Raw genomic sequence first — 24,775 nt, forward strand, 5'->3', positions numbered from 1 at the left:
GTAAAAACGTAATGTTTATTCTGGGTGGAAGTCCCAGTTAATATTAGGTAGATGCTTTGATCTGTGGTGACACCTTTTACCAGCACTTGTCTGTTAAACACTCAGACTAATTAGACACATTAGTTGACTTCCCCGTAATTGAACTTGCTTCAGAGCAATTAAAACACTTCAAAGTTAAACAGTATTTAGTGTACACAGTAATGGAAAATTGGTAGTGGAAAAGTATTAGCCCTCTTCCCCTTATCTCATTGAACTTGGGTTTTTAAGGATAGATTTTAGGCGGTTACACACCAGATTTCAAACCAGTTTATTATAGAATGCAACTCATGAAAGGGAAAGGATAGGACTGACCACCAAATGTGCAGCACCAGGTAGTTTGCCAAGTGGTTTTTAATTTGTTATACAATATCATTGCCAAAGCCTTGTCTTAGAAATAAGCCCTAGGGTTTTTATCTTATTGGAAAATGGAAGAAAACGTGTGTCTTCTGTGTGTGCTAGTGTGTGTGTCTGTGTGTGTTTGGTTAAATCTGTCATGACTGACAGTGCTAGACTCAAACATAGAAAAGAATTGAGCAACTCACTCTGTTTAACTCCTAATTAGTCGCATTTCAGAACTAAGTGAGCTAGATGTCTTCCAGTACAAAGGGTAAATACATTTATGATCTGCAGTGTGTTCCTGATAATTTGACAAGCAAATTTTCTATGCTAATTCTGCGGCCCTTGCATTGCTATTTTACACTCAGTTCTCTCTGTTCTATTTTCTGACAGAAAGATCCCACACAAAGATGCTGGAAACAACCACATAATTATCGGTATTAATGTATGTGTCTTCATACGCATTTCATCATTCAGAAATTATCCTTATCTGCTCTGTGTGAGAATCCTTCCCTAATAGCAACACAAAAAAAAGGAATCTGACTCGTAAAATTGGTACTGAATGACATCAGACAGTCGGGATCATACAAAACCATGGGCCAACAGGAGTCAAACACCTTGGCCCCAGAACATTAAAAAACAAAACAAGAACAACACAACAGTTGATTACATAATGTGATGAATTGATTTGTATCAATGTCTGGATAAAGTGTAATTTGGACCATTTAAAATGTCCTATAATACCTCAGATGCCATATCTCCATGGCCACATCACTATACACAAGATGAAAAGTTATTACAGAGGTACATTGTGATTTCTTGAGTTTACAAATTATTGAAATCATTTTTCAATTTATAGGCCCTTATTGGCCACTAACAAACATTGATAGTAATAAGTGTTTTCTTTCTGATTTAGCTACAACCAGAGGGCCTAGAAAAAGCATGGACCATGCAGGAGTAGAAATGTATAGCTGTAAACATATTTCTGTGTTCAGTGTTACTGAAGTGCAGATATTGATCCAAAAATAAGTTTATTTCTCCACTTGTGTACTCACATTTATATTAAACGAATGCGTACTGTAAAACAAAACGTTTTTTAGTTACTTGCATTTGTAATAGAGATGCAAGTCTTTGTATTTTGATCAACTCTTTCAGCTGGTTTTGACGTCCAATCGGTTTTCGGTAAACCCAAAATGAAAGTTTAAAACAAAAATAGTTGCAGTCGGTTGTAAGTGGTATATCATGTGCAAATCATGTCTGAGTAGAACTGCAACTCACGCGATCTATACATATATACCTATGGTTCTATAGGTAAGGCCCTTACACTTGAATTCAATGAAAATCATTATGCTGATAGAATGCGTTAACAAAGTAATCGGCCTAACAAAACTCATTTTCTTTCAATATTTTTGCATTTGGCTTTTAGTCAGTTTAGTATATTTATTTATTTTTTTATTAGATCTCTATTGAGTAATTTAACAGATGCGACAGACTCAACCTTTATTTTTTTATATATATATAAACACAAACTTCCAGCTTCAGCTTGCCACTTCTTAGGATGTTTTTTTTTTTTGTTAGGGTACACAGGCCGAGTTCTTGTGTATGCTTGCAGTTCTAGTAGCACCAACCTTTCATCAACAAACCCTACTGAGGGCTGTCAGAATCAGTCAGGTAGGGCTTGTCGTAACGTTCGAGTTATGTTACTATTTTGAAAGCATTGAGGGATATTAATGTGAACCATCTTCATGCAGCAAAGTGTGCTTTGACCACCAGAAAATGCCCGCTGACATACTGCTGAAACTGCCAACGTCTATTCGTAGTACAAAAAAAGATTTAGTTCAGGTATTGTACGGTTTGGAATCTTATGCAAATGGACAGAAGTGTGGAGTAGTGGTTAGGGCGCTGGACTCTTGACCAGAGGGTCGTGGGTTAAATCCCAGGTGGGGGACACTGCTGCTGTACCCTTGAGCAAAGTACTTTACCTACATTGCTCCAGTAAAAACCCAACTGTATAAATGGGTAATTGTATGTAAAAATAATGTGATATCTTGTAACAATTGTAACCCTGGATAAGGGCATCTGCTAAGAAATAAATAATAATAATAATAATAATAATAATTATTATTATTATTATTATTATTATTATTATTATTATTATTATTATTATTATTATGTTGGTTCCGGTTCGGGAAAATCATAACCGTTGCGTCCATAATTGGTAATATTCACATTAAACCTAAAATAAATAACATACCCATCATATGGTTGTTTATTTCTTGCAGCTAATTAAAATGCATGTTAATACTGTTGCAGATAGGCACTGAATTACAAAACACAAAGTCCAGGATCCTGTGAAACTGCCCATAATAGACAATTAAAAAATAAAAATAAAAATAAAACCAGTAACAAGCACTGGCTCGGATCACTCCGGCATCTCATGTCTGCTGCTTCAGTGGAGTATGATTATGCATCCTGTTACCAAGGAGGCAGCTGAATGACACTCACACTGGGGTTGCTCACAACTTGCCTGCATGATCCGACTCTGGGACCGCTGCATTCACAATAGAGCAAAAAACAGACCAAAGCTATTGCAAAGCCACCAGCAGGCCACTTTTGTGATGGCTTGAATTAGGATGGCTGTGTTATCGCTACAACAGAAAAAAAAAGAAAAACGTCCTAAGAGCTAAGCTGCCTCAAAGCCGGTTTAAAAGTGGCAAATGTAAATGATACGTGAAAGTGCTGATTTGTTTTTTCTGTCGATGTGCATAAGAAGCAGCAGCAGTGAGTGCAGCACTATCTGCCTCTCTCATTGAGGGAAAGTTCCGCTCATTGCAGGTCTCATCTCTTGCCAATGGAGAAAGGATGTTTAACATTCTGATGTCGCTGTCACATGCATTGATCAAGTCTCAATTGAATAAATGGTTGGCAAAGACAGCTAGAAGCGGGAATGTTTTGTCTTACTTCGTGGCTCAGAACAGCATTTGTGTCCTGTGTGTTATAAATGGGTTTCCTTAATCGAGTTGTCCAATAAACACTTGTTTTTGTAAAGTATTGACTCGCTGTGCATTTCATTTTCTAAACCTGGTGTGATTTGTTTTTAGTTCTTCTTTCATTTCACCCAAAACCTGATCAGAAATTAAAAACTTGATCAGCCATACTGTTTGTCTACTAGACACAGCTGAGAGTTCAGGTTAGTGTCAGGTGACGAGAGTTCAGGTTAGGAGTGTTAGTTCTGTTTAATTTCCTAAATGTTTAAACTTCAGGATTAAATTGGTTTAAAATGTTTATACTTTAACATATTGGGATTGGTTTCAAACTGGAACAAACATTTGTATTATAGCCTATTATGTATCTTACTTTTACCATCAGTTCCCTAAATGGTATGCTGGTTTTGTTGTCCAAACTCATTTGAACAGTTTCCCACAATTTGGCTGCTCATTCACTGCTACAGTAGGTCATACACAGGCAAGGTAGTCTTCACATCTTTGCATATCTTTCATCAATATGCACAGTAGTCCAAGCACCTTTTCTTTTGAACAAGACTTTTATCATTGATTGATTACTGTATTGTAAGCATTTATTGTGTCTCAGTTTAAAATGTGTAAAAGTGAAGAATCTCATTTCCCACTCTTCAACTGATTCCAGTGCGTGGGGGTACAAATATGTTACATTAGCAGGTCGTTTTCTGTGCTCTGTGAAGAGATGCTGTTGGCGGATGGTTTCTTATCTCATCTTTCTCCTCCATAGTTCATCCTGAAGAACTATGGAGAGGACCCAGAAAACTACAACGATCAGCTGAAGAAACTGGAGCAGCTGAGACAGGTACCTGTCACAGGGGGAGGGGCTAGACGGCTTTGGATGGAGCTTCTACTGGGATATGTTATTATTACTGCTCATTGGTCGAAGCAACTTGTAGTGGGAGGGCTAAGAGATTCTTGTTAAATAAGGGAGGGGCAGGTAACATGTATAGTTAGTTAGCTAGAGATGATAGGTGTGGATTAAATAAAATAGTGCCCAATTTGACCTGATGGGCTTAATGGCTTCCTCACATTAGTATCTTTTCTTATTTTCTTTAATCCTTTTCGGTGGCGACATGCAATCACATCGCAATTTCCAAAGGCGTTATTAAATACCTTTTTTTAATTAAGGCCTTTTCAAATGTTAACGCAAGTCTTTAAGTCTGGAGGTTGTATTGCAAAGTGTCATAGAGCAGGGAAATATATCCATGTCCATGATCCTCGTGTGGTGTGACTCTGTGAGCCTAAGTAAGTAGAGCTCAGCTCATGTGTCTTGTGTGTGCCTGGGCAGGGTGCGGTGAACGTTACAAGGGATTTCGAAGGCTGCAGCACCTTGAGGAAATACTTTGGCCAGCTCCACTACCTCCAGAGCCGGGTGCCCATGGGATCTGGACAGGAGGCGGCAGTGCCCATCACATGGTGAGTGCTGTGCACAGATCGGTACCCAGTTACTGTGCTGTTTGCCCCCTTAGAAAAACAATGTTAATGTTATAAACCTTGCAAAGCAATGCATATGTCCACTTTATTGAGAGTCACATTACAGTGTTGGTTTATAATGTCTGATCGGGTCATTGAGATTCAAGTTGTCATTTTTGCAGGACAGAGATCTTCTCTGGGAAGACGGTTACCCACGATGATATCAGCTATGAACAAGCCTGCATCCTCTATAACCTGGGTATGAAAATTGATTGGCTGTATTTAGAACCTCTCTGATCAGATCTAGTGTGTGATATTGGATCAAGTTCGTCTGCTGTTTGGCTGCGTTGGGAGCCTGTGTTTTAAAGTGACACTTCTATCCCACAGGTGCTCTGCATTCGATGCTAGGAGCCATGGACAACAGGGTATCAGAGGAGGTAAGCTCCAACACAGGCTTAACAATTAAACTTGCTTTACAGGTATTGCATATTATAGCCTATCTGCACCCTTAGCACTTTTGCATTGTGATCCAGCACTTCCTAGATGGGGAAATCCCCAAAGAATAGCAACTAGTTTTATTCCATTACATTCAACAATGAATTCCTTCATGGTAAATTCCCTTAACCTTGTAGATTTTTTAATTTAATTATTAAAATATCAAGAGCAGGGAGGAAGCAAATGGTCTTTAACATTGAAGTACAGTACATGTTATGGTACTGTCAACATGGACTTACTATTTATTATTAAATTGTGATTAAATAAATATTTACAATAAAGGAATAAAACTTTAATAAAACATCTGTACCCCAGCCAATACTTCTTCTCACAGTCTTCTCCATTCTCTGTGTAAAACTGTGTTTTAAATGTTTCACATGAAATATGCTTTGTAAGATAAGAACGTGCCTGTCAGGTCCTTGCATGTGAGCTTCACTCGCTGTATTCTTTGTTCTTGTCTGTGCTTCAGGGGATGAAGGTGTCCTGCACCCACTTCCAGTGCTCTGCCGGGGCCTTCTCCTACCTGCGGGACCACTTCAGCCACAACTTCAGTGTGGACATGAGCCACCAGATCCTCAACCTCAACATCAACCTCATGCTGGTAGGGCAGCACCCACTGTAGCACAAGAGATCCTTCCCTCATAAAACAGGGCTTGTATTTCAGTGAGTGATTTGTGGGAATCCTGCAAACTTTAGACAAACCCCCCCCCCCCCCCCTCCATTTTTTTTACCCCCCCAAAGATGTGCGCACAATTCCCAGTTTGTTAAGAACACTCCACCCAAAAAAAAAAAATTATAACTCAAATGGAGTCAAAAAATGAAAATCTATTCAGCCAGCTTTGCTGTCGTCATGCAATGACAGACAGCCAAGCTAACAAATCAGATACCCCACACCCAGCTGGGAAGAAGCATATCAGAGACTGTGAATTCAGGTAATAAGTCTTGTAACATATTAACGTGTATTGAGCACTTTGTGATGTGAAGATGCTTATTGACTTGCCCTCACCCCAGACTCTCTGCTCTAACTCTGTCTGTCTGTGTGTCTCAGGGCCAGGCTCAGGAGTGCCTGCTGGAGAAATCCATGCTGGACAATAGGAAGAGTTTCCTGGTGGCTCGGATCAGTGCACAGGTATGTTCTTCTTGCCATAGTTACTGTAACAGCAGAAACACAGGTTGTGCTGGAGTTAGATTAAAACAATACAGACCATGTCATAACCACAAGAAATCACCTGCCCTGGCTGTCGCTAATGGTAGGTAATGAACTTTTAAGGAATATGAATATTCTCTATCTCTCAGTATGGACTTTACTGATATTAAGTTCTTCTGTGTTGTCTCAAAGATTCTGTTAAACAATGGTGCTTTAGTGTTTCAAATATTTGTTGTTCATAGACAGCAGAGATTTTGTTGAGTTTATTTACAGTATTTATTTATTTAGACGTAAAACCGTATTGCTAATAATACATATACTGCTTATCCTTTATTAAATATACAGAGAGATTTGGTTTGCTTTTGTATTTCCCCTGTAGGTTGTAGATTATTGTCAGTTGCACTCTGTGTGTGCCTCTCTAAATTAAACTGTGTGTCTCTGTCTAGCCCCACGGTGTAGTTTGCTGTGCAAAATTCCTCTAATAGTTCCTTGCTGTCTCTGCGTTTTGAACCCTGCAGGTTGTTGATTACTACAAGGAGGCATGCCGGGCACTGGAGAACTCCGAGACAGCCTCGCTGCTGGGGAAGATCCAGAAGGACTGGAAGAAACTGGTGCAGATGAAGATCTACTACTTTGCAGCCATTGCTCATGTAGGTGACCTTCAGCTGTGCTGTGAGGAAAGGGAGGTGCAGGGACAGATTTGAAGAGTGAATAGCTTCAAGTGTCATTTTTATTTTATACATTTCAGTATTTCACTTACTATTTTATGGCCCTTGTAATCGTTCTGAGTGGTTGCACCAATATTGAGTTATTCTTTTATTCTCCAAATCTGCCATTCGTATAGGCACTTCATTGTACAGACAAGCTTGAAGCCAGCTAAAGACAGATATAGAGAAAGAATATAATAACTCATTATTGGAGGAGCAACCAAAACTAGGTGCTCTCTGTGAGTGATTGTAAACACCATAACACAGTAAGAAAAGTGTAAACAAATAAAAATAATAAATTCAAATGATGTTTTGAGCCCACTTTAAAAAAGGGCGGGGTAGTTTTCACAACAGATGTGAGGATGTTGTATTTAAAAAGCTACAGAGTTTCAGAGGCCCTGATAAACTCAGTCCTCGTCTGGTGTCCTTAGCTGTGATACCTGACCTGAGGGGTTCTGAAAACAGGATGTACTCTTTTCAGTCCCAGAAACTAATCCAATCAAGGTTGGACTCGATAGATAATGTATGAGGTAATGGCATAATGCAGTCTCAAACTAACCTGCCCTTGATTTTATTCGTGGCTAACATAATCAAATTTAGTCTTGCTACTAGAACAGGATTTGTTTCTGTACATCAACCACAAGGTTTTTATTTCAACAACATATTTTTAATTCTCTTGTGAAGAGCCTCTTCTTTCTCTGCCACGTGTCTGTTATTTGTTGCAATAAAATACTGTCATCTAATGTTCTTTGAGTTGGAGAGAAAACCCCAAATGTTTTGAAGTGGGCTTTTCGGATTCTTAAGATAAATTAGGTGGAAGCTATTTAATTTAGTGACAATAATCGGTTCTGTTTGTTTTAATGGGTTATCTCTGCAGTAGTTTCTCGATACGGATTTAATAGAACGACTCTGGATTATTTTTACTTTTTGTTTTTGTTCAAATGACATTTTCTTTACGTAATAAGGTCTGTTGATCCATTGATCAATGTTTTTGTGTGTTAATGTTGGTGGCTGGGTTATTTGGGTGGTTTAAATACTTGTATGTATTTGAGATTTGATCTGGGCAATGCTGGCTGTTAATCTCTGCGGTGTTGAATGCTTTAAACTCTGCAAGATTAAATACTTTAAACTCTGCGTATACTGATTGTACTATTTATTGCATATACTGAATTCCATCTGCTATCTGAACATTGGTATTGGATTTGATTTCCTTCTTTATATTAAACAATTCTGGCTTACCCAGCAATTTTCTTGGATCGGTAGGGTAGTTCATTTATATTTCCGTCGCAAAGTACTCGTCACTGAATGTTGCTCCAGGATGTAATTGTTACGATGTAATACCACGTGATACAGGGCAAACTGTTACCAAAAGTGTTGTGTTGTACTTGTGGAAAATCTGTTATAAAAGATACAAAAACCTCTCACCTATCCTAATATATGCTTGGCTGGTTTCACTTCAATAAGGTTTTCCAATGTTGGTGCAGATGGGGGCCTTTAAAACCATCCGTTATCGTTATTTTGTCAACTCATTTTATTGTATTGTGTGTGAAGACAGTAGTGGGTTGTATTGAATGGAGATTTGAGCTTTGTGGAGAGGGAACTGATGGTCTTTGTCTATTTGGCTGAGATCGGTGTGCAGGCTTGTCTGACGCTGTTGTGTTTTCTCTCCTCAGCTGCACATGGGCAAGCAGGCGGAGGAGCAGCAGAAGTACGGAGAGCAGGTATGCCGCACAGCTGCACGGCTCCTCTTTCACTGGATTCAGATCATACTGGGCTAAATTCTCAAAGCTATTTACTCAATCGTCATTAGCACATTTTTTTCAGAAAGGAGAAACACATCCAATAAAGTTACCAAACACGATATAAACAACTCAGGCTTTTATCTTAGTAACTTGTAAGTAGTCTTAAGTTGTTTCTTATTTGTTTTCGAATTTGAATTCTCTTTCAGAGAACAAAATGCACAATGACGGTTTCAGAGTAAATAGCCCATTGTGTTTTTTTTCATTTTTGAAAACTGTGGTATATACTCAAAGGTAAAGAAAATTATATATCCTAGAGTAATAAATATAATTAAGGTCAAACCAAGTACGATATTATTCTGGATTCTTACACCATGCAGTGGTGCTGACAATTAGACTAGGCCCATGGTATTTCTTAACCCAGTTTGCCCACAGACTCAAGGTTTCAGCACCACCACAAAGCTGGATCCCAGAAAGTACTCCCACTACAAGCTTTGTCATTCTGGGCTCTAGTTAGCGAAACTGGTTGTCTTACTATTCAACATTAGTTGTGTGCATTTCTGTGGGTCTCTGGGACCCTGTAGTTGTTTGTTTAAACCTGGAGGTGTCAGTATCTGTCTCTCATAAAAACACATGCTTTATATCTTTGCAGCTGACCTACCTGCAGAGTGCTCTGGATAAACTGAATGAAGCTGTGAAGCTGGCCAAGGTATCAGATATTCACTTTCCAACAGCATGCAGGTAGAAATAGAAACCCACATGCACACTAGGGGTGTTAGAGTAGCTTTGTGTGTAAACGTGTAAACGTCATTAGAAATAGGCATGAAATACAGATGTTGGCCTTTGTAAGGTTATTTATATAATATTTAGTATTTTTTTCTATAGTTATGTTAAAGCATCAACTAAGGCTGGGGCGATGCCTAATTTTTCACCATCGCTATATCGTTTTCCATAAAAGTTGATGCATCAATTAATTGATGTTATGAAAGATTAAAAAAAATACAACAATAATGCATGTGGAGCTGTGGATTAATGTGCAATATTTCTGTTAAAGGTTTAAAAACTATTATGCTGATTTAAATTGCATCAGTTTGTGCATATAGTAACAAAAAAAAGATTTAATAATTTACCTTATCTGTGTGATTTGTGCCTGTTGAGGGTCAAAGCAAAACCCATTGAATTTTTTTTTTTTTAAATCCAGTCGGTTCAACGACCAATCCAGAGAACAAAATAACTAATTTACAAAAAGTAAACACTGTCTGCAGCAGTTCAGTAGAAGGTGAGCTCAGTCGCATGCAGATTCAGTGAGTCAGACCTGAGGCAATAAATGATTGCCAATTCCTTTGCTGAAAACCTGTACACAGAAACGATGCACAGACTTGACTATCGATAGTGTTCAAACGATGTGATGGATCGATGTGTCGCCTCAGCCATGGCATCAACGTTAAATGTGTGTAATCAAAATGTTTAGGAAATTAAACAAAGTCTGACACCTCTAATGGACATAAACACACATACTCTCCTAACTTTACACACTGGTTTGGAGGTTTTGGAGAATGACTGAACTCTTTCCAGCTTCGTTTAGACCCTGGCATCAGAGCAAAGCCGTTATACATACTTAAACAGGACTGTGTTGTTCACTGCTTTGGAAATGCTAACTTTGCTCTCCTGTGTGATTTCAATCCGGAGCAGGGCCAGCCTGAGAGTGTACAGGAGGCCTTGAGATTCACCATGGATGTGATCGGGGGAAAGTAAGGCAGCCATTGGTTATTGTGTCGATTGCAGTGTTTACTGGAATGTGTCTCAGTGTAGTGCTAACTCAGGGTCAGAACCGAACACCAGACCTGCACCCAGCACTGGGTTTCAGAACTACCCTGAATTAGCTTAGCTGTATTATTTATATGGTCAAGATGCAGGAGTTTATGGAATCAGACTGCTGTTAAATTATTTGGCCCTCCCCTATAGCTTTGCTAACCAATCCTAATAGTAACCCTATAGACTCAGGTGTGACTTGTTTAGATTGTTCAAACTTCTAGCACCGCACCTGGTTATTTTAATAATATACCTAAACAAGTTCTGACTGACTGCACAAGAGACCCATGTGTGTGATAACTGAACAGGGCTGACAGCACGAGGGAGTAAGTCCCCTTTATGGTGTGTGTTCAGGACAAGTGTGAATTTGACCTTACAGTTGTGTACATCTTAGAATGCCAGTGTTTGAAGTTTGAATGTGTTAATATTTCCTAAGACATGTGATGGTGGTATTCTAGCTAGCTTACAGGGGGCAGTAACGAGTTCTCACAGGTTATTGGTGACACTGTTTTCATGTTCCCCTCAGGTTCAACTCTGCAAAGAAGGACAATGATTTTATTTACCATGAGTCTGTGCCTGCCCTGGAGACTCTGCCCTCTGTTAAAGGTAAATCTTCTTGCTTTGTCTCTCTGCTTGCTGCTGTCTTTAGAGAGATTTCATTATATTTAGTGGACCACATTAGCAGATTTATTTTTTGCCAGTTCGATCTGTGATTGTTGGTAATTTGGGATTTTGTCAGACTTATCCTAGCAGACCATTGATTATAGCAAGATATTGTGCAGCTTCAGCACTTCCAGTACAGTTCTGGATTTTAGGACTAAAAAAAGGAAAGTCAAATGGATTAGGATCTTATTTTAGCCAATAGAGGTGAAAGAATAGTTTGGTCACCTCCCCAGACTCTCTTCTTCCCCCACCCCCTTCCAGGCGCCCCCCTGGTGAAAGCTCTCCCGGTTAACCCGACTGACCCCAGTGTGACTGGACCTGATATTTTCTCTAAACTGGTTCCCATGGCAGCTCATGAAGCCTCATCCCTCTACAGGTAACTGGGACCTCTGGGGTGAAGTGTGTCTGTGTGTGTGAGCGTGCTTGTGTATGCAGTTGGACTTGCATATTTTGCGTTCATACTTAAAACTCCTTGTGGCAATGTGCCCCGCCCCTGTGTGCATTTGTGTGTTATGTGTTGTATGTTGCGTGTGTTAATGTTGGTGTATAGTCATTGGTACACGGGATATAAACGGGTCTGTGTTTCACGTGTGATTTAAAATTGTATAATTATATTTAGGCACGGGATTGCACTATCACTTCACGTGCATTTAAAGTATGTAATAATATGTGAGCACGGGGTTGCACGTAATGAATTTACGTGCTGGGATTCAAGTGAATAATTAATTAGTAATTGAATCCCAGTACAACAGTATATATAGAGACACGTAGCTCTCACTCGGGGTTGGGTGTTCGTGAGTGGAGAACGGGAGAGAGAGAGGAGTTAAAATAAACGGAAATAATAGTAAGTGTTTTCACTTACCGTGTTTGTTTGTCTCCGTGCACCGTTTGTTAAGTGTCTGTTTGTTTTTGTTTACCTGTTTATTTTGGCCGCAAGTGCCGTGTCCTGTTTTTTGTATTCTCTTATTTGGTTTATTAAATGCTGAGCACAACCAAGTGCTCAGCTTCACCAACCTCACTGTCTCTGTGTATTACTTCCTGTTTCTGGTCTGACGCCACCCACTCCGGCCGTCTTTGTGACACTCCTTCATAAATTCGAATATAAAAATAAGAAAGTCAGTTAGACACATTTTCCAGCATAAATTGGTTTAACTGCATATTTGGTGGTTTGAATTAAAAAAAACAAAAAACACATCTACATTTATGTAAGTGGGTGTGTTTTTGTAAATATGTATGCTAGGGTAACACATTAAATCTGTTTAAAAAGATAAATGCATTTACTGAAAGTGCTGATTAATCTTGTATTGCTATTTCTTTTTCGCCTGCAGTGAGGAGAAAGCCAAGCTGCTGAGAGACATCATGGCCAAGATCAACAGCAAGAATGAGACTCTGGAGTGAGTGCTCTTCTCAGCTGTATCCAGAGTTGTACTTCGGTGTAACTGTAATTGTGATTATATAGTAGATTGTGTGCGATCCCTTTCACCGGGGATTCCGAAGGCTCTGGAGTTCCCGAGGGTTAGGGAACAAAACTATCAACCCTTTCTCATCATTGCGCTACAGCATACCCTACTGTCCAGGTGCCTGGTGAGCTCAGGAGGACACCTGCAGGGCTGGCCTTTGTCTTCCAGAGGCCGGTAGCTCTCCGACATCCGCTCTTGAGTTTCTGGGTGTAATTAAGGAAATTGGCTTGGGTTTGTAGAATGCCCACTGAACTTTCAGTTCTTCTGAGCTGTGTGAGGAATTACTGCAGTGAGGGAACATCATTGGACATTCTAAATTGGAGAGAAAATGGGGGTTAAAATGATTGGGCACTCTAAATTAAAAAAAATAAAAAAATTAGAAAGATTGTGTGAGCCCTTGCCATACAAAGATTTCACTGGAACTTGTTTCTCTTTAAATATGGGTCCAGCAAAGTTACAGTCAGCACTATTCTTTGAGATTTCACATGACTGTCCCAAAAACTTGAAGGAATGTGTGTGTGGTTGCTTTCCCCCCGTGCTCTCTTGTAAACAAGATGGTGCATCTCAAGGGTTATATCCCAGAGAGCAAAAGTATGTATCCTGTTGCATTAGATGGGCCGTTTAGATGTAGCCAGACATGTCTTTAAGCACCTCCACAGTTTCTGTACAGACGTAGGGCCTTTAGATGTGTGCTTTGAACATGCAGAAAACATAAAGTAATGCTTTGATATTCATTAACTACATGTGAAGAAAGGTTGTGCGGAGTAACCGGTTCTCATAAGGAGTTTTCCCACTAAACTCACATAGCAGTCAGTACCTACCTTGTTGATTCCTGCAGACAGTTCATGGACTCTCTGCGGCTAGACCCTGAGACAGTGGACAACCTGGACATGTACAGCCACATCCCCCCTGTCCTGATGGAGAAGTGTGCTGCGCTGAGCGTGCGGCCCGACACCGTTAAAAACCTGATCCAATCCATGCAGGGTGAGCACACATGCCTAACACACTCAAACACACTCTGCAGTGGGAATACAGACAGAAACTTACATTACACATCAGTGTGACAGTGTGGCTTGTTATTTGTTATGAAGGGACCTCCGAATACATACATTTACTGCCCACTGGATATTTTCTCTGCAGAATAGAAAAGCTTTTTATAAAATGTATCTTGAAAGATGGATCTGTTTTGGTCAAACCCAACCTTTCAAACCTATACACAAGATATGTCTCATAAGACATTGTGGGGTCTGTTTTTATGATCCAAACAGTGGTGGATTCCATACCTGCTGCCTCTAACCTATGTTCAACTGCAGGCTGGAGAAAAGCACCAGCTGGGTTGGTAAAGTTAATTGGTGGCTGTTGAAATAACCCTGTTGAAAGCAACACTATACGTGAAGTGGATTAACTGATGCAGTCAGTAGAGGAAATGCTTGTAAGTTTCACCTTTGACTCTGTTTGAGGTTCTGATAGTTGTGCTGCTCCTCTCTGCTCCCCCAGTGCTGTCTGGGGTGTTCACTGACGTGGAGGCCTCTCTGCGTGAGATCAGGGAGCTGCTGGAGGAGGAGCAGGCTCAGGAGCGCCGCCTGGAGGAGGCAGTAGGGAAGCAGGCCGTGCCGCCACCCCCACCTGCCCTGGCAGAACTCACGAAAGACCTGGACAAGTACATGGAGGTGCATGAGAAGGCCAGCTTCACCAACACAGAGCTGCACCGTGCCATGAACCTGCACATTGCCAACCTGAGGCTACTGGGGGGCCCCCTAGAGAGCCTGAGTGCTGCACTGCCCAGGCCTGAGCTCACTGAAGGTATGGAGCTCATTCAAACACTGTCATGGGCATGGCTTTACTACAGCCTCTACAGAGCATACAGTCAGTGGTACTGCAGTCTCTGCAATCTTCTGTACTGCCTACAGAGTCTACACATTGTCAGTGCTAATGATTAAAGTTTTAATAATATGCATATGCATGTTTCAGTTGTATTTGTATAGACATTTTTTTGTCTTCGTGCATTGATTATTCATTTCGCTCGATGTTAGATTAGGAAATGGCTTGCTGATCGCACCTCTAATAAACCCAGTGTCTCTCCCCTGTCAGAGGACGTGGCTGTGCTGCAGTCAATGAAGCGGATCCTGGGCAAGGTGCAGGAGATGAGGGACCAGCGCCGGTCTCTGGAGAAGCAGCTCCGAGACATGATCCACAAGGACGACATCACCAGTGCCCTCGTCACCACCGAGCGCTACGAGATGAAGGTACGAGGCTGACGGGCTGGCAGGCACCAGCTTAGTAAAACCCACCCAGTCACCAAGGACTGTACTTGTTTCATGTATTTGAGGAGACATTGACGCCTTGGTGTATTGGTATTCCCTGGTGTCCCTGCAAAAGCCATTTGAGTAACAAGCTTAAGGTGTAATGTTTAGTTTTAAAGTTTCATTCCAGATCAAGAAGAGGAACATGTCAGTAACTTGCCTTATATGTATATTTTTTGTAAGTTGGCCTTTGAGAAAACTTTAAAATTATACTAAAGTTATGTGTAGGTTATCACCCACATTGGAGAAGAATAAGGTCAAAGCTCATGAAAATTGGTATTTTTAACACCTTCAAAATCGTTGTTTCACAGCTTTTCTTTTGCTGGTAAATGGTAAATGTATCATTATGTACAAATAAAGCAACCCCCTCGCAGAATGTGCTGCACTTGAGTTGGAATGTTCCCACTCTGTCTCTGTGTGTGTCTCTCTCTCTCTCCTGTGAGTATATATGGATCTGAGTCTTTGTACCTTGGTGTCCCTGCAGAAGCTGTTTGAGGAGCAGTTAAAGAAGTACGAGCAGGTGAAAGTGTACATCGATCAGAACCTGGCCGCCCAGGAGAACATCCTCAAGGCCCTGACCGAGGCTAACGTGCAGTACGCTTCCGTGCGCAAGGGACTGGCCGAGACCGAACACAAGTGAGTCCAGGGGGAGTAACAAAGGACCAGGCTCCAGGAGGAGAAGCGGGCTAATTCAGGAGTAGGGGTATAACAATATACTAAGGACAGGATTTACGATACGTTGCGATATGCAGATATGTATCACAGTACATGTGATGGTCCTGATTGGCTACTTGTATGATGCATAATAAGATATCCATCAACAATTGACTATTTTTATTTATTTATTTTTTTAAATAAAAATGAAAAGAGATAGGGAGGGTTTGTATTCATACATCTGTAAAACACTTCATTCTTCACTCAAGAACCATTTGCTGTACTACAATGAGCTCTGTTTTGTATCACAATACAAATGATACATACCTTTTATTACAATATGATAGATCATGTATTTAAAGTATCACGATTCATTGATACGTGATTAATTGGTACACCCCTGTTTAGTGGTGTTGTATAACTGAATATGTATTGTGGTTAGGGTGACCAGGTACCAAGAGTGAAAAATCAGAACACTTCCAGTTGGTGCGGGGAGGAAAGAAACCTTGTGAACTACTGCACAACGCAAGCGACGCAAACTACGTATCTTTCTTCTGTAGACAGGCTTTTTTTATTCCTTCACCTTCCTGTGTGCACTGCATTTAGGCAAAAACAAAAGATAAATATAATTCAAAAAAATATATACTTTCAACGGTTAACTTTCTTGTTGCTGTTCAGTTGACAACGATGTTTTAATCAGCCTATCCGTGCATCTGTACTGGCTTTTCTGTGGCCTGCTGTATTGTGCTTAGCAGGTGGGACAAAGTCAGTGCTGCATTGTTTTGATTTAGATTGCTAAAATCTAGTTTTCAGCATTAGACGTAAAATACCAAAAATGGACGACTGAGCAAAACAAGCAAAGTATATTTCGGCTGAGAATCGTGTCAAGACCTTTCCTAAAGAAACTACATGCAGATGGCATACATGCCAACAGTCCCTATATGGTCGGGACAGACCCGATTTCCTAGTAAATGTCCTGCTTCCCGATGCATGGGAAGAAAGTCCTGATGTTTACGCATAGAAAGAAAAAAATCATTTATTCTGCACAGTAGTTAGTGTGAACAGTCTCAATGTATGGGCAAATCCACACCAGATAGAATGTCGGCAGCAACTGTTGGGAGATGTTGCATGCTTGCCTTTTAACAAATGACAGCACTCTGTTTTAGTAAGGAAGCAAGTACCACTATTTTAGTGCTCTGAAATATTAGGTGTATTTAATGTTTAACAGGTCAGTGAAATGGCCTTGAAATCCTAATTGTAGTCCTAATCCTAATTGGATGACTTGACCGTGGGCATATGATTGAATATATTTTTTCCCCACTGCGTTCGGTACTTGCACTTTTTTGATTTTTAGTGACAGGCTTGTCAATAAAACCAGCCATCATGATACTTCGCCAGTAAAACCAGACGCACAGGCGCACGCACCAAGAAAAACACATGACGCATACCACATCATATGACTGCAAGTTAACGTGATTGGATAGCCGCATAGATGCAATGCAAACAACTCACTCAAACAACACGCCCCTAAAACCAGTAGAGTATGCTGTTGCACCGCGAGACAGTATAGCAGCCAAATATACAAAATTTCCTAACGACAAAATACAAATTCCACATTTTACGCCTTGGTTTTCAACGTTTACTCTAAAAACCTGGACAAATGGCTTCCCGACAGTACCTCGATTGGGACGCGGGACAAAGCCCCTAATATCAGGACAATCCCAATTTTATCGGGACGTCTGGTCACCGTAATTGTGGTGCCCTCATGGTGCCTACCTGTAGCCAATCCAATTTACATTTTTCACAGCAGTGAATATGCAACAGTAAATAAGATGGGTTTTAACATATCGTTTTTTTTTTTTTGTAAGCATCGCAGGGATCGCATATGAGCTGGTAACATTAGTGCTAATTGTGTTTGTGTAACCTTTTGGTTTCTGGATATTAAAGACCTACTGTAACACTGAGATATTGAAGACCTTTTGTAGCAGTAATTTTACAAAGAATTTTGTGAAAGACCATATTAGGTAGTGACTTCAAGTATGAGTAATGCATCCGTTTTTGCACCTGGTGAAATGTTTTGAAGTAATGGAATTCCTAATGATTGCGGCACCCTCTACTGCTCCCTGCAGGTGGAACACGACAGTGCAGACCCTGGTGTCCTCCTACGAGGCGTATGAAGACCTGATGAAGAAGTCTCAGGAGGGGAAGGAGTTCTACGATGACCTGGAGGGCAAGGCATCACGACTGCTGGAGAGAGCTAAAAGCACCTGCCAGGCCAGGGAGCAGGAGAGGCAGCAGAGCCTGGACAGGTTAGGGGGTCTACTGCTGTGTTTTTCTTTGTAAAACAACATATATTGAAATGCTGGGAAAGTCTTATATTGCATAGGACTTTGTTTATTCCAAGTTTTCTTGTGAGCCTTAATTTTATGTGGGGCTTGAAGTTTTAGGTTTTAACCGAAAACAACTGAAAGATTTATGTTTTTTGTTTTGTTTTTTTAAACCGATAAACCTGGGTTTTGGCAATATATTTTAAATAATGTCAATCATGCACTGCTCTCTACATAAAGAAAACTTCTTTCAGGATGCGGGCAGTGTGCAAAGACATTGCTACTGACCAATCATCAATTTTGTGGACCTACATAATAGAATACACTCCTTAGTGACTGGGATGAGCTGAAAAAACACAACTCTGTGATTTATTTTTGTTATTGTTTAGGACCAGTAATTATTTCAAAGTTAGGTTAATATTTACAAAATTAATAATTAATGTAAAATATAAAACATCAGTATTACAATTAATAAAATAATTATAATAAATCAAATAAAATGTTCTTCTGCAAACATGCTTCTAAACCAAGCGATGATACTTGCTGCCTTAGCAAAGTGTCTGATAAATATCTTTTTGTGAACTGGTACTGTATTTTGATAATGGTTTTGAAGGAAACTGTTTGTTTCAATTAGCAGAGCAACTGTAATGGGATAGCCTTCTTATTCTCAAAGTAGTTTTGTTTAAACATGTTATTTACAGCATTCAGACTTTTATTAGGTCAGTAAATATATTTATTTGTACAAACTCCATGTGTGAAATAATCATTAGTAACAACATTGTCAGCTTACTTGTGCAATGTCATGTGAACTGCAGGTATAAATATCAATAACATACATCTCGGTATTAAAATACATAGGTGTTGCTATAAGTTAAAATTGCTATGCCTTTTTTCAGCTTTTTGGCATGGTAAAATACAGAATGCCAAAGTTTAAATCATTTTATTGAATTAGTCATTTACAGTAGTATTTCTCCATTTTTTGTAAGCCTTCATTTTGTCATGAGTACTGTTAATAAATACTGTATATACCTTAATGCTAGCTTATGGGAATATATTTCTCAAAACAATATTGTATTCCTGATTTGATCACCTTGCTATAGCTCAAAACACAGAGTATTGTATTTATTATATAGATTTACCTGCCAAAAAAAGTTGACAGATGGATACATTGGTAGGGTAGGTTGAGGGGGGCTAAGACTCCAGTCACTTATTCACCAGTCACAAACACACACTGCAAGTGAGTGGAATCAATTGTAGGTTTTTATTTTTTATTTTTATTGAAAACCTGGACTTACCCAGACAGGCTACAAGCTGTCCCGTCATTTCTCTAGTGACTGCATGCAGTATATTCATAATTGACCGTTGAGATGCCGGGAACCAACCAAGTACAAGAAGCTTCATAACACGCAAACTAAATCTTTGCAGCAAAATTGCTCTGCGTATTTGTTATGCATTCAATTTAAATATCATGCATACTTTATATTTTTTCAATGCTTAAAACACTCAGTACGCAGCTTATCCTGGCGCACTGGTTACCACAGTATACAGTGCCTTGCAAAAGTATTCAGACCCCTGACCAATTCTCTCATATTACTGAATTACAAATGGTACATTGAAATTTCGTTCTGTTTGATATTTTATTTTAAAACACTGAAACTCAAAATCAATTATTGTAAGGTGACATTGGTTTTATGTTGGGAAATATTTTTAAGAAAAATAAAAAACTGAAATATCTTGCTTGCATAAGTATTCAACCCCTGTGCTGTGGAAGCTCCCAGTTTACACCGATGAAAGAAATTGCCCTAACGAGGACACAATTACCTTACCATTGGCCTCCACCTGTGAACCATTAAAGTTGCTGTCACATTTTCTGGATAAAAACCCCTCTGTTGAAGGATCATTGGTCAGGCTGTGAATCTGAAGGAAAATGAAGACCAAAGAGCATTCTACAGAAGTTAGAGATAAAGTAATACAAATGCATAGATTAGGGAAAGGGTACAAAATAATATCCAAGTGTTTGGATATCCCAGTGAGCACAGTTGGATCAATAATCAGGAAGTGGAAGTTGCATCACACCACCCAGGCACTGCCAAGAAAAGGCCGTCCCTCAAGACTCAAACAAGAAGGAGACTTGTGAGAGAAGCCACAGAGAGGCCAACAATCACTTTGAAGGAGCTACAGAGTTCAGTGGCTGGGAGTGGAGTAACGGTGCACCAGTCAACCATATCAAGAGCTCTGCATAACACTGGCCTGTATGGGAGGGTGGCAAGAAAGAAGCCGTTGCTCAAAAAGTACCATCTGAAAGCACGTCTGGAGTTTGCCAGAAAGCATGAGAGTGACCCAGTTGCGATGTGGGGAAAAGGTTTTGTGGTCAGATGAGACCAAGATAGAGCTTTTTGGCCAAAACTCAAAGTGCTATGTGTGGCGCAAACCTAACACTGCCCATGCCTCAAGACACACCATCCCTACAGTGAAGTATGGTGGTGGCAGCATCATGCTGTGGGGATGCTTCTCATCAGCAGGGACTGGGCATCTAGTTAAAATTGAAGGAAGAATGGATGGAGCAAAATACAGGGAAATACTGCAAGAGAACCTGCTTCAGTCCGCTAAAAAACTGAAGCTTGGGAGGAAATTCACCTATCAGCAGGACAATGATCCCAAGCACAAGGCCAAAGCAACATTGGAGTGGCTCAAGAACAAAAAGGTGAATGTCCTACAGTGGCCCAGTCAAAGTCCTGATCTCAGTCCCATTGAGAATCTGTGGCACTATTTGAAAATTGCGGTCCACAAGCGTTGTCCAACCAGCCTGAACAACCTGGAGCAAATCTGCCAAGAAGAATGGGCCAAAATCACTCCGACACTACCAAATATTAATGTGTGGGGGTTGAATACTTATGCAAGCAAGATATTTCTTTTTTTTTTCAACATAAAACCAATGTCACCTTACAATAATTGATTTTGAGTTTCAGTGTTTTAAAGTAAAATATCAAACAGAACGAAATTTCAATGTACCATTTGTAATTCAGTAATATGATAGAATTGCTCAGGGGTCTGAATACTTTTGCAAGGCACTGTATGTGTGTGTGTGTGTGTGTGTGTATACGATATACAGTCAAATATCCGGTCAATATCACACTCCGCTTATTATCATCAAATTAAAATGTCCTGACCACAATGTAATAGGAAAGGCGGTGCAGTGGTTAGCGCTGCTGCCTCACAGCTCCAGGGACCTGGGTTCGATTCCGGCCTCAGGGGTCTGTCTGTGTGGAGTTTGCATGTTCTCCCCGTGTTCGTGTGGGTTTTCTTCGGGTACTCTGGTTTCCTCCCACAGTCCAAAGACATGCTGGCTAGGTGGATTGGCCTCTCTAAATTGCCCCATAGTTGCCCTGCGATGGACTGGAGTCCTGTCCAGGGTGTAGTCCCACCTTGTGCCCTGTGTCTGCTGGGTTAGGCTCCGGCTCACCGCAGCCCTCTATAGAATTAAGCGGTTAGAGATAATGGATGGATGGACAATATAATAGGAGTCAAATGAAACAAGCTCCTGATTTTTTGTAAAAAAAAAAAAAAAAAAAAAAATGGTTTAATAAGTTTGAAAATCTCCACTGTACTGCTCTCCTTACACTGATACTAAAAACCATGCATATGCTGCAGGGTTGAGTTTATTAAAGCAGGTTTGTGCTGATGGGAATAAAGCATCTAGATTTGTTTTTATCGTAACGAGCTTTGTGTAAATTCAGCAGTCGGCATGTGGTGTTTCTTTCTACAGCAGATGCTGTTCCTTGGTCCTTGATCTGCAGTTTAATTCTCATCGGACATATTTTTATGATTCAGTGAACTGTTATCTTTAACTGTCTATGGCAGTGGTTTGTATGTTCTGCGTGTATCCATCTGCACTCTAGTTTGGTTCCCGTGAAATCCTGAAATTGAATACCAACTCCTTGTTATAAACTGGCCTCAGCTATTGCTAATTGAACACTATAAGACATAAACATGAGATGCCTGTCGACAGCTCTATAGCACTGCGTTTAAAACAAAAGCATTGGGCGTAGAAACTACTTGATGTGAATACTACACTTTTTCCGTAACTTAATACATTTTTTTACACCAAAAAACCCTAATAGCTCCAGCCCTTTTATTTGTTACAAGTTAACAGCCTCTAACATCCCCCCCCCTCTTTCTCTGTCTTATCAGGGAGATGCAGAAGAAGCCCCCTCCTCGCCCCACGGCCCCCAAGCCCCCCCTGCAGAAGAAGCCGTCAGACTTGGACTCGGGTTCCAGCCTGGATGACACTGAGCTGCAGCAGCTGAACGCGGCTGTTCTGGCTCTGGGGGGGGACCTGCCAGAGGAGCTACGCAGCCTTCCCCCCGACCCCACCCTCTCCTTCCCTGGGGTACGAGCCCCTCATCCAGAGGCCTTTCTCCCCGGCGGTACGGCCAGTCCCCCTCTCCAGCCCCCCCTGCATTGGCCTGGGGCCGCCATGTTCAACCAGCCTCGCTTCCCAGCTCACATGATTCCTCCCGATGTCATGGCCAGGCTGCCCCACTACCCAACCATCAGCGGGCTGCCTCAACATCAAGCCATGCCCCCGCACAGCACCCCTGCCCAGGGGTACCCCGCTGCCAGGGGGCATTTACCTCCGCACTATGCTGTACCTCAACATCAGCCCCCCTTCACAGCAGAGCATCTTGGAGGCATGCGTCCCCAGTACGTACCCCCTGCGCCAGGCTACGGGATGGGTCCGCAAGGAGGACAGACCCCAACACCCTGTACTGGCACTTCTGTTCGGCCAGCTATGGTGAGTCAGCCTGGGCAACCTCAGTTATCTGGGGTAGCTGTGGGAGGGCCAGGGGTCAGGCCTTCCACCACCACTGTGGACAGCATACAGACGCCCATTTCCAGCTTCACTTCTCGAGGGCACCCAGGACAGCCTCCACAAGAAGCCCCCATAGGTGGCATGCAACCACCCAGGCAGCAGATACCCACTACTGGGGGGTATGGAGTACCACCTATGGGGCAGTATCCTCCCTACCCACAGCCACAGCACTTTGGTCATCCTCGCGCACAGTTCCCACCCAGTATGGGACAGCAGCAGCAGCAGCAGCAAATGCAGCACCCCTACCAACCCCAGCAGCACCCAGGCCAAGAGCTTCACGGTTCAGTCAGGCCCGCTGTTCAGCCCCCACACTACCCACAGTACCTGCCCCAGCAGAGACAGCAGCTGCCCCCTCACTTCCAGACTCCTTCCCACCTCCCCACGCAGCAGCCTGCCTTTCCTGACCAGCTCCGCATGCAAGCAGTGCTCCCCCCACAGCCTTACCTCCCCCCGCAGTCTCGCCTCCCTCCTGCCTTCATATCCTCACAACCCCACCTGCTCCCTGCCTCTCACCCCTCTCAGCCTCACCTGCCCCCAGCCTCCATCCCAGCCCAGCCTCGTGTGCCCTCTGCCTCCCAGCCTCACATGCACCCTCAGATGCCCCAGCATGCACTACCCCCACACTCGGGGGCCATGTGTTACCCCCACCAGACCCCTCAGACAGTTCTACCTCAACAAGCACAACCCCTGCTGCCTCACCATTCCACTGCCCACCCCCTGCTCCCTGCTTCCTCTACTGGCCCTGCTGTAGCAACCATGCCTTACCCTCCTGCCCCCTTGCAGCACCAGGGTACCCTGGCGCCCCACCCTCTCCCCCACACCCAACATGGTCTCCCTCCGTCCCCCGCCACTCAAATACCCCAGCAACCTCCTCCCAATGTGATCCCTCCCTCTCCAGCCCCTTCTCCTTCCCCCCAGCCCTCTCCCGGCCCCCCCTCCCTGGGCTTGATCCCCCAGAGACCCACTCCCTCCCTCACACCCTCTCTCCCTGCTGCATCTTCCTCCCCAGCCCCTTCCAGCTGCTCAGAGGTGCTGTTCCAGAGCTCCACCACCGATGACCTGCTCTCCTCCAGCCCTGAGAGCCAGCACGGGGGCCCCAAGGCAGCTGCTGCCGTGCTCCTGCCCACCAAGGCGGACCCCCAGGATGGGCAGCGCAAAAAGAAGCCCGAGGGGGTACGTCTGATTGAGGGGGACCCATACCAGGCCCCTGAGTGTGTGACCCGTCTGTGGGCAGAGCTGGAGCGGTACCGGGCAGTGGTGGAGGCTCTGGAGAGGCCAGGGCAGGGCCCCTCGGAACTGGATGCCTGCTGGAAGGAGCTCCAGGACCTGCAGGAAAAGGATGCGCGGCAGCTCTCCATTGCCATCGCCCGCTGCTACAGCATGAAGAACCGCCACCAGGACATCATGCCCTACGACCGCAACCGTGTGGTGCTGCAGTCCGGCAAGGATGACTACATCAATGCCAGCACCGTGGAGGAGCTGTCCCCATACTGCCCCCGCGTCATTGCCACCCAGGCCCCCCTCATCGGCACAGCTGCAGACTTCTGGCTCATGATCTACGAGCAGAAAGTCTCCCTCGTCGTCATGCTGGTGTCTGAGCAGGAGCTGGAGAAGGTGAGAGCCACACCTGGGGTTACTGTAAGCCTGACACACTGCAGGGTAGAATTAAAGACTTAATTAAGACACACCTTTTGTATGGGTAATTTACAATAGTCAAACCTTTAATGGCTGAAACTGCTATGCAATTATTTTCTCCATTTATATTATAACACAAATGTGTAAAGACA

At 42.3% G+C, this 24,775-nt stretch overlaps 1 protein-coding gene across 1 annotated transcript in view; it reads left to right on the forward strand.

Annotated features, from left to right (window-relative positions):
- The window catches only part of LOC117394793 (tyrosine-protein phosphatase non-receptor type 23-like), a 36,363-nt gene that overhangs the window by 6,125 nt on the left and 5,463 nt on the right, over positions 1 to 24,775 (forward strand). Inside the window, exons 2-20 of the mRNA XM_033993374.3 lie at positions 4,123 to 4,197; positions 4,684 to 4,811; positions 4,991 to 5,067; positions 5,196 to 5,245; positions 5,773 to 5,904; positions 6,352 to 6,432; positions 6,969 to 7,100; positions 8,831 to 8,878; positions 9,549 to 9,605; positions 10,589 to 10,647; positions 11,235 to 11,314; positions 11,633 to 11,747; positions 12,700 to 12,765; positions 13,670 to 13,815; positions 14,329 to 14,634; positions 14,923 to 15,077; positions 15,619 to 15,770; positions 17,918 to 18,097; positions 22,307 to 24,602. Of these exons, the coding sequence (XP_033849265.2) occupies positions 4,123 to 4,197; positions 4,684 to 4,811; positions 4,991 to 5,067; positions 5,196 to 5,245; positions 5,773 to 5,904; positions 6,352 to 6,432; positions 6,969 to 7,100; positions 8,831 to 8,878; positions 9,549 to 9,605; positions 10,589 to 10,647; positions 11,235 to 11,314; positions 11,633 to 11,747; positions 12,700 to 12,765; positions 13,670 to 13,815; positions 14,329 to 14,634; positions 14,923 to 15,077; positions 15,619 to 15,770; positions 17,918 to 18,097; positions 22,307 to 24,602 (4,335 nt within the window). The remainder of the gene's footprint in view (positions 1 to 4,122; positions 4,198 to 4,683; positions 4,812 to 4,990; positions 5,068 to 5,195; positions 5,246 to 5,772; positions 5,905 to 6,351; positions 6,433 to 6,968; positions 7,101 to 8,830; positions 8,879 to 9,548; positions 9,606 to 10,588; positions 10,648 to 11,234; positions 11,315 to 11,632; positions 11,748 to 12,699; positions 12,766 to 13,669; positions 13,816 to 14,328; positions 14,635 to 14,922; positions 15,078 to 15,618; positions 15,771 to 17,917; positions 18,098 to 22,306; positions 24,603 to 24,775) is intronic.

The sequence above is a fragment of the Acipenser ruthenus genome, chromosome 3 (genome assembly GCF_902713425.1).
Source record: "Acipenser ruthenus chromosome 3, fAciRut3.2 maternal haplotype, whole genome shotgun sequence".
Classification (NCBI taxonomy): domain Eukaryota; kingdom Metazoa; phylum Chordata; class Actinopteri; order Acipenseriformes; family Acipenseridae; genus Acipenser; species Acipenser ruthenus.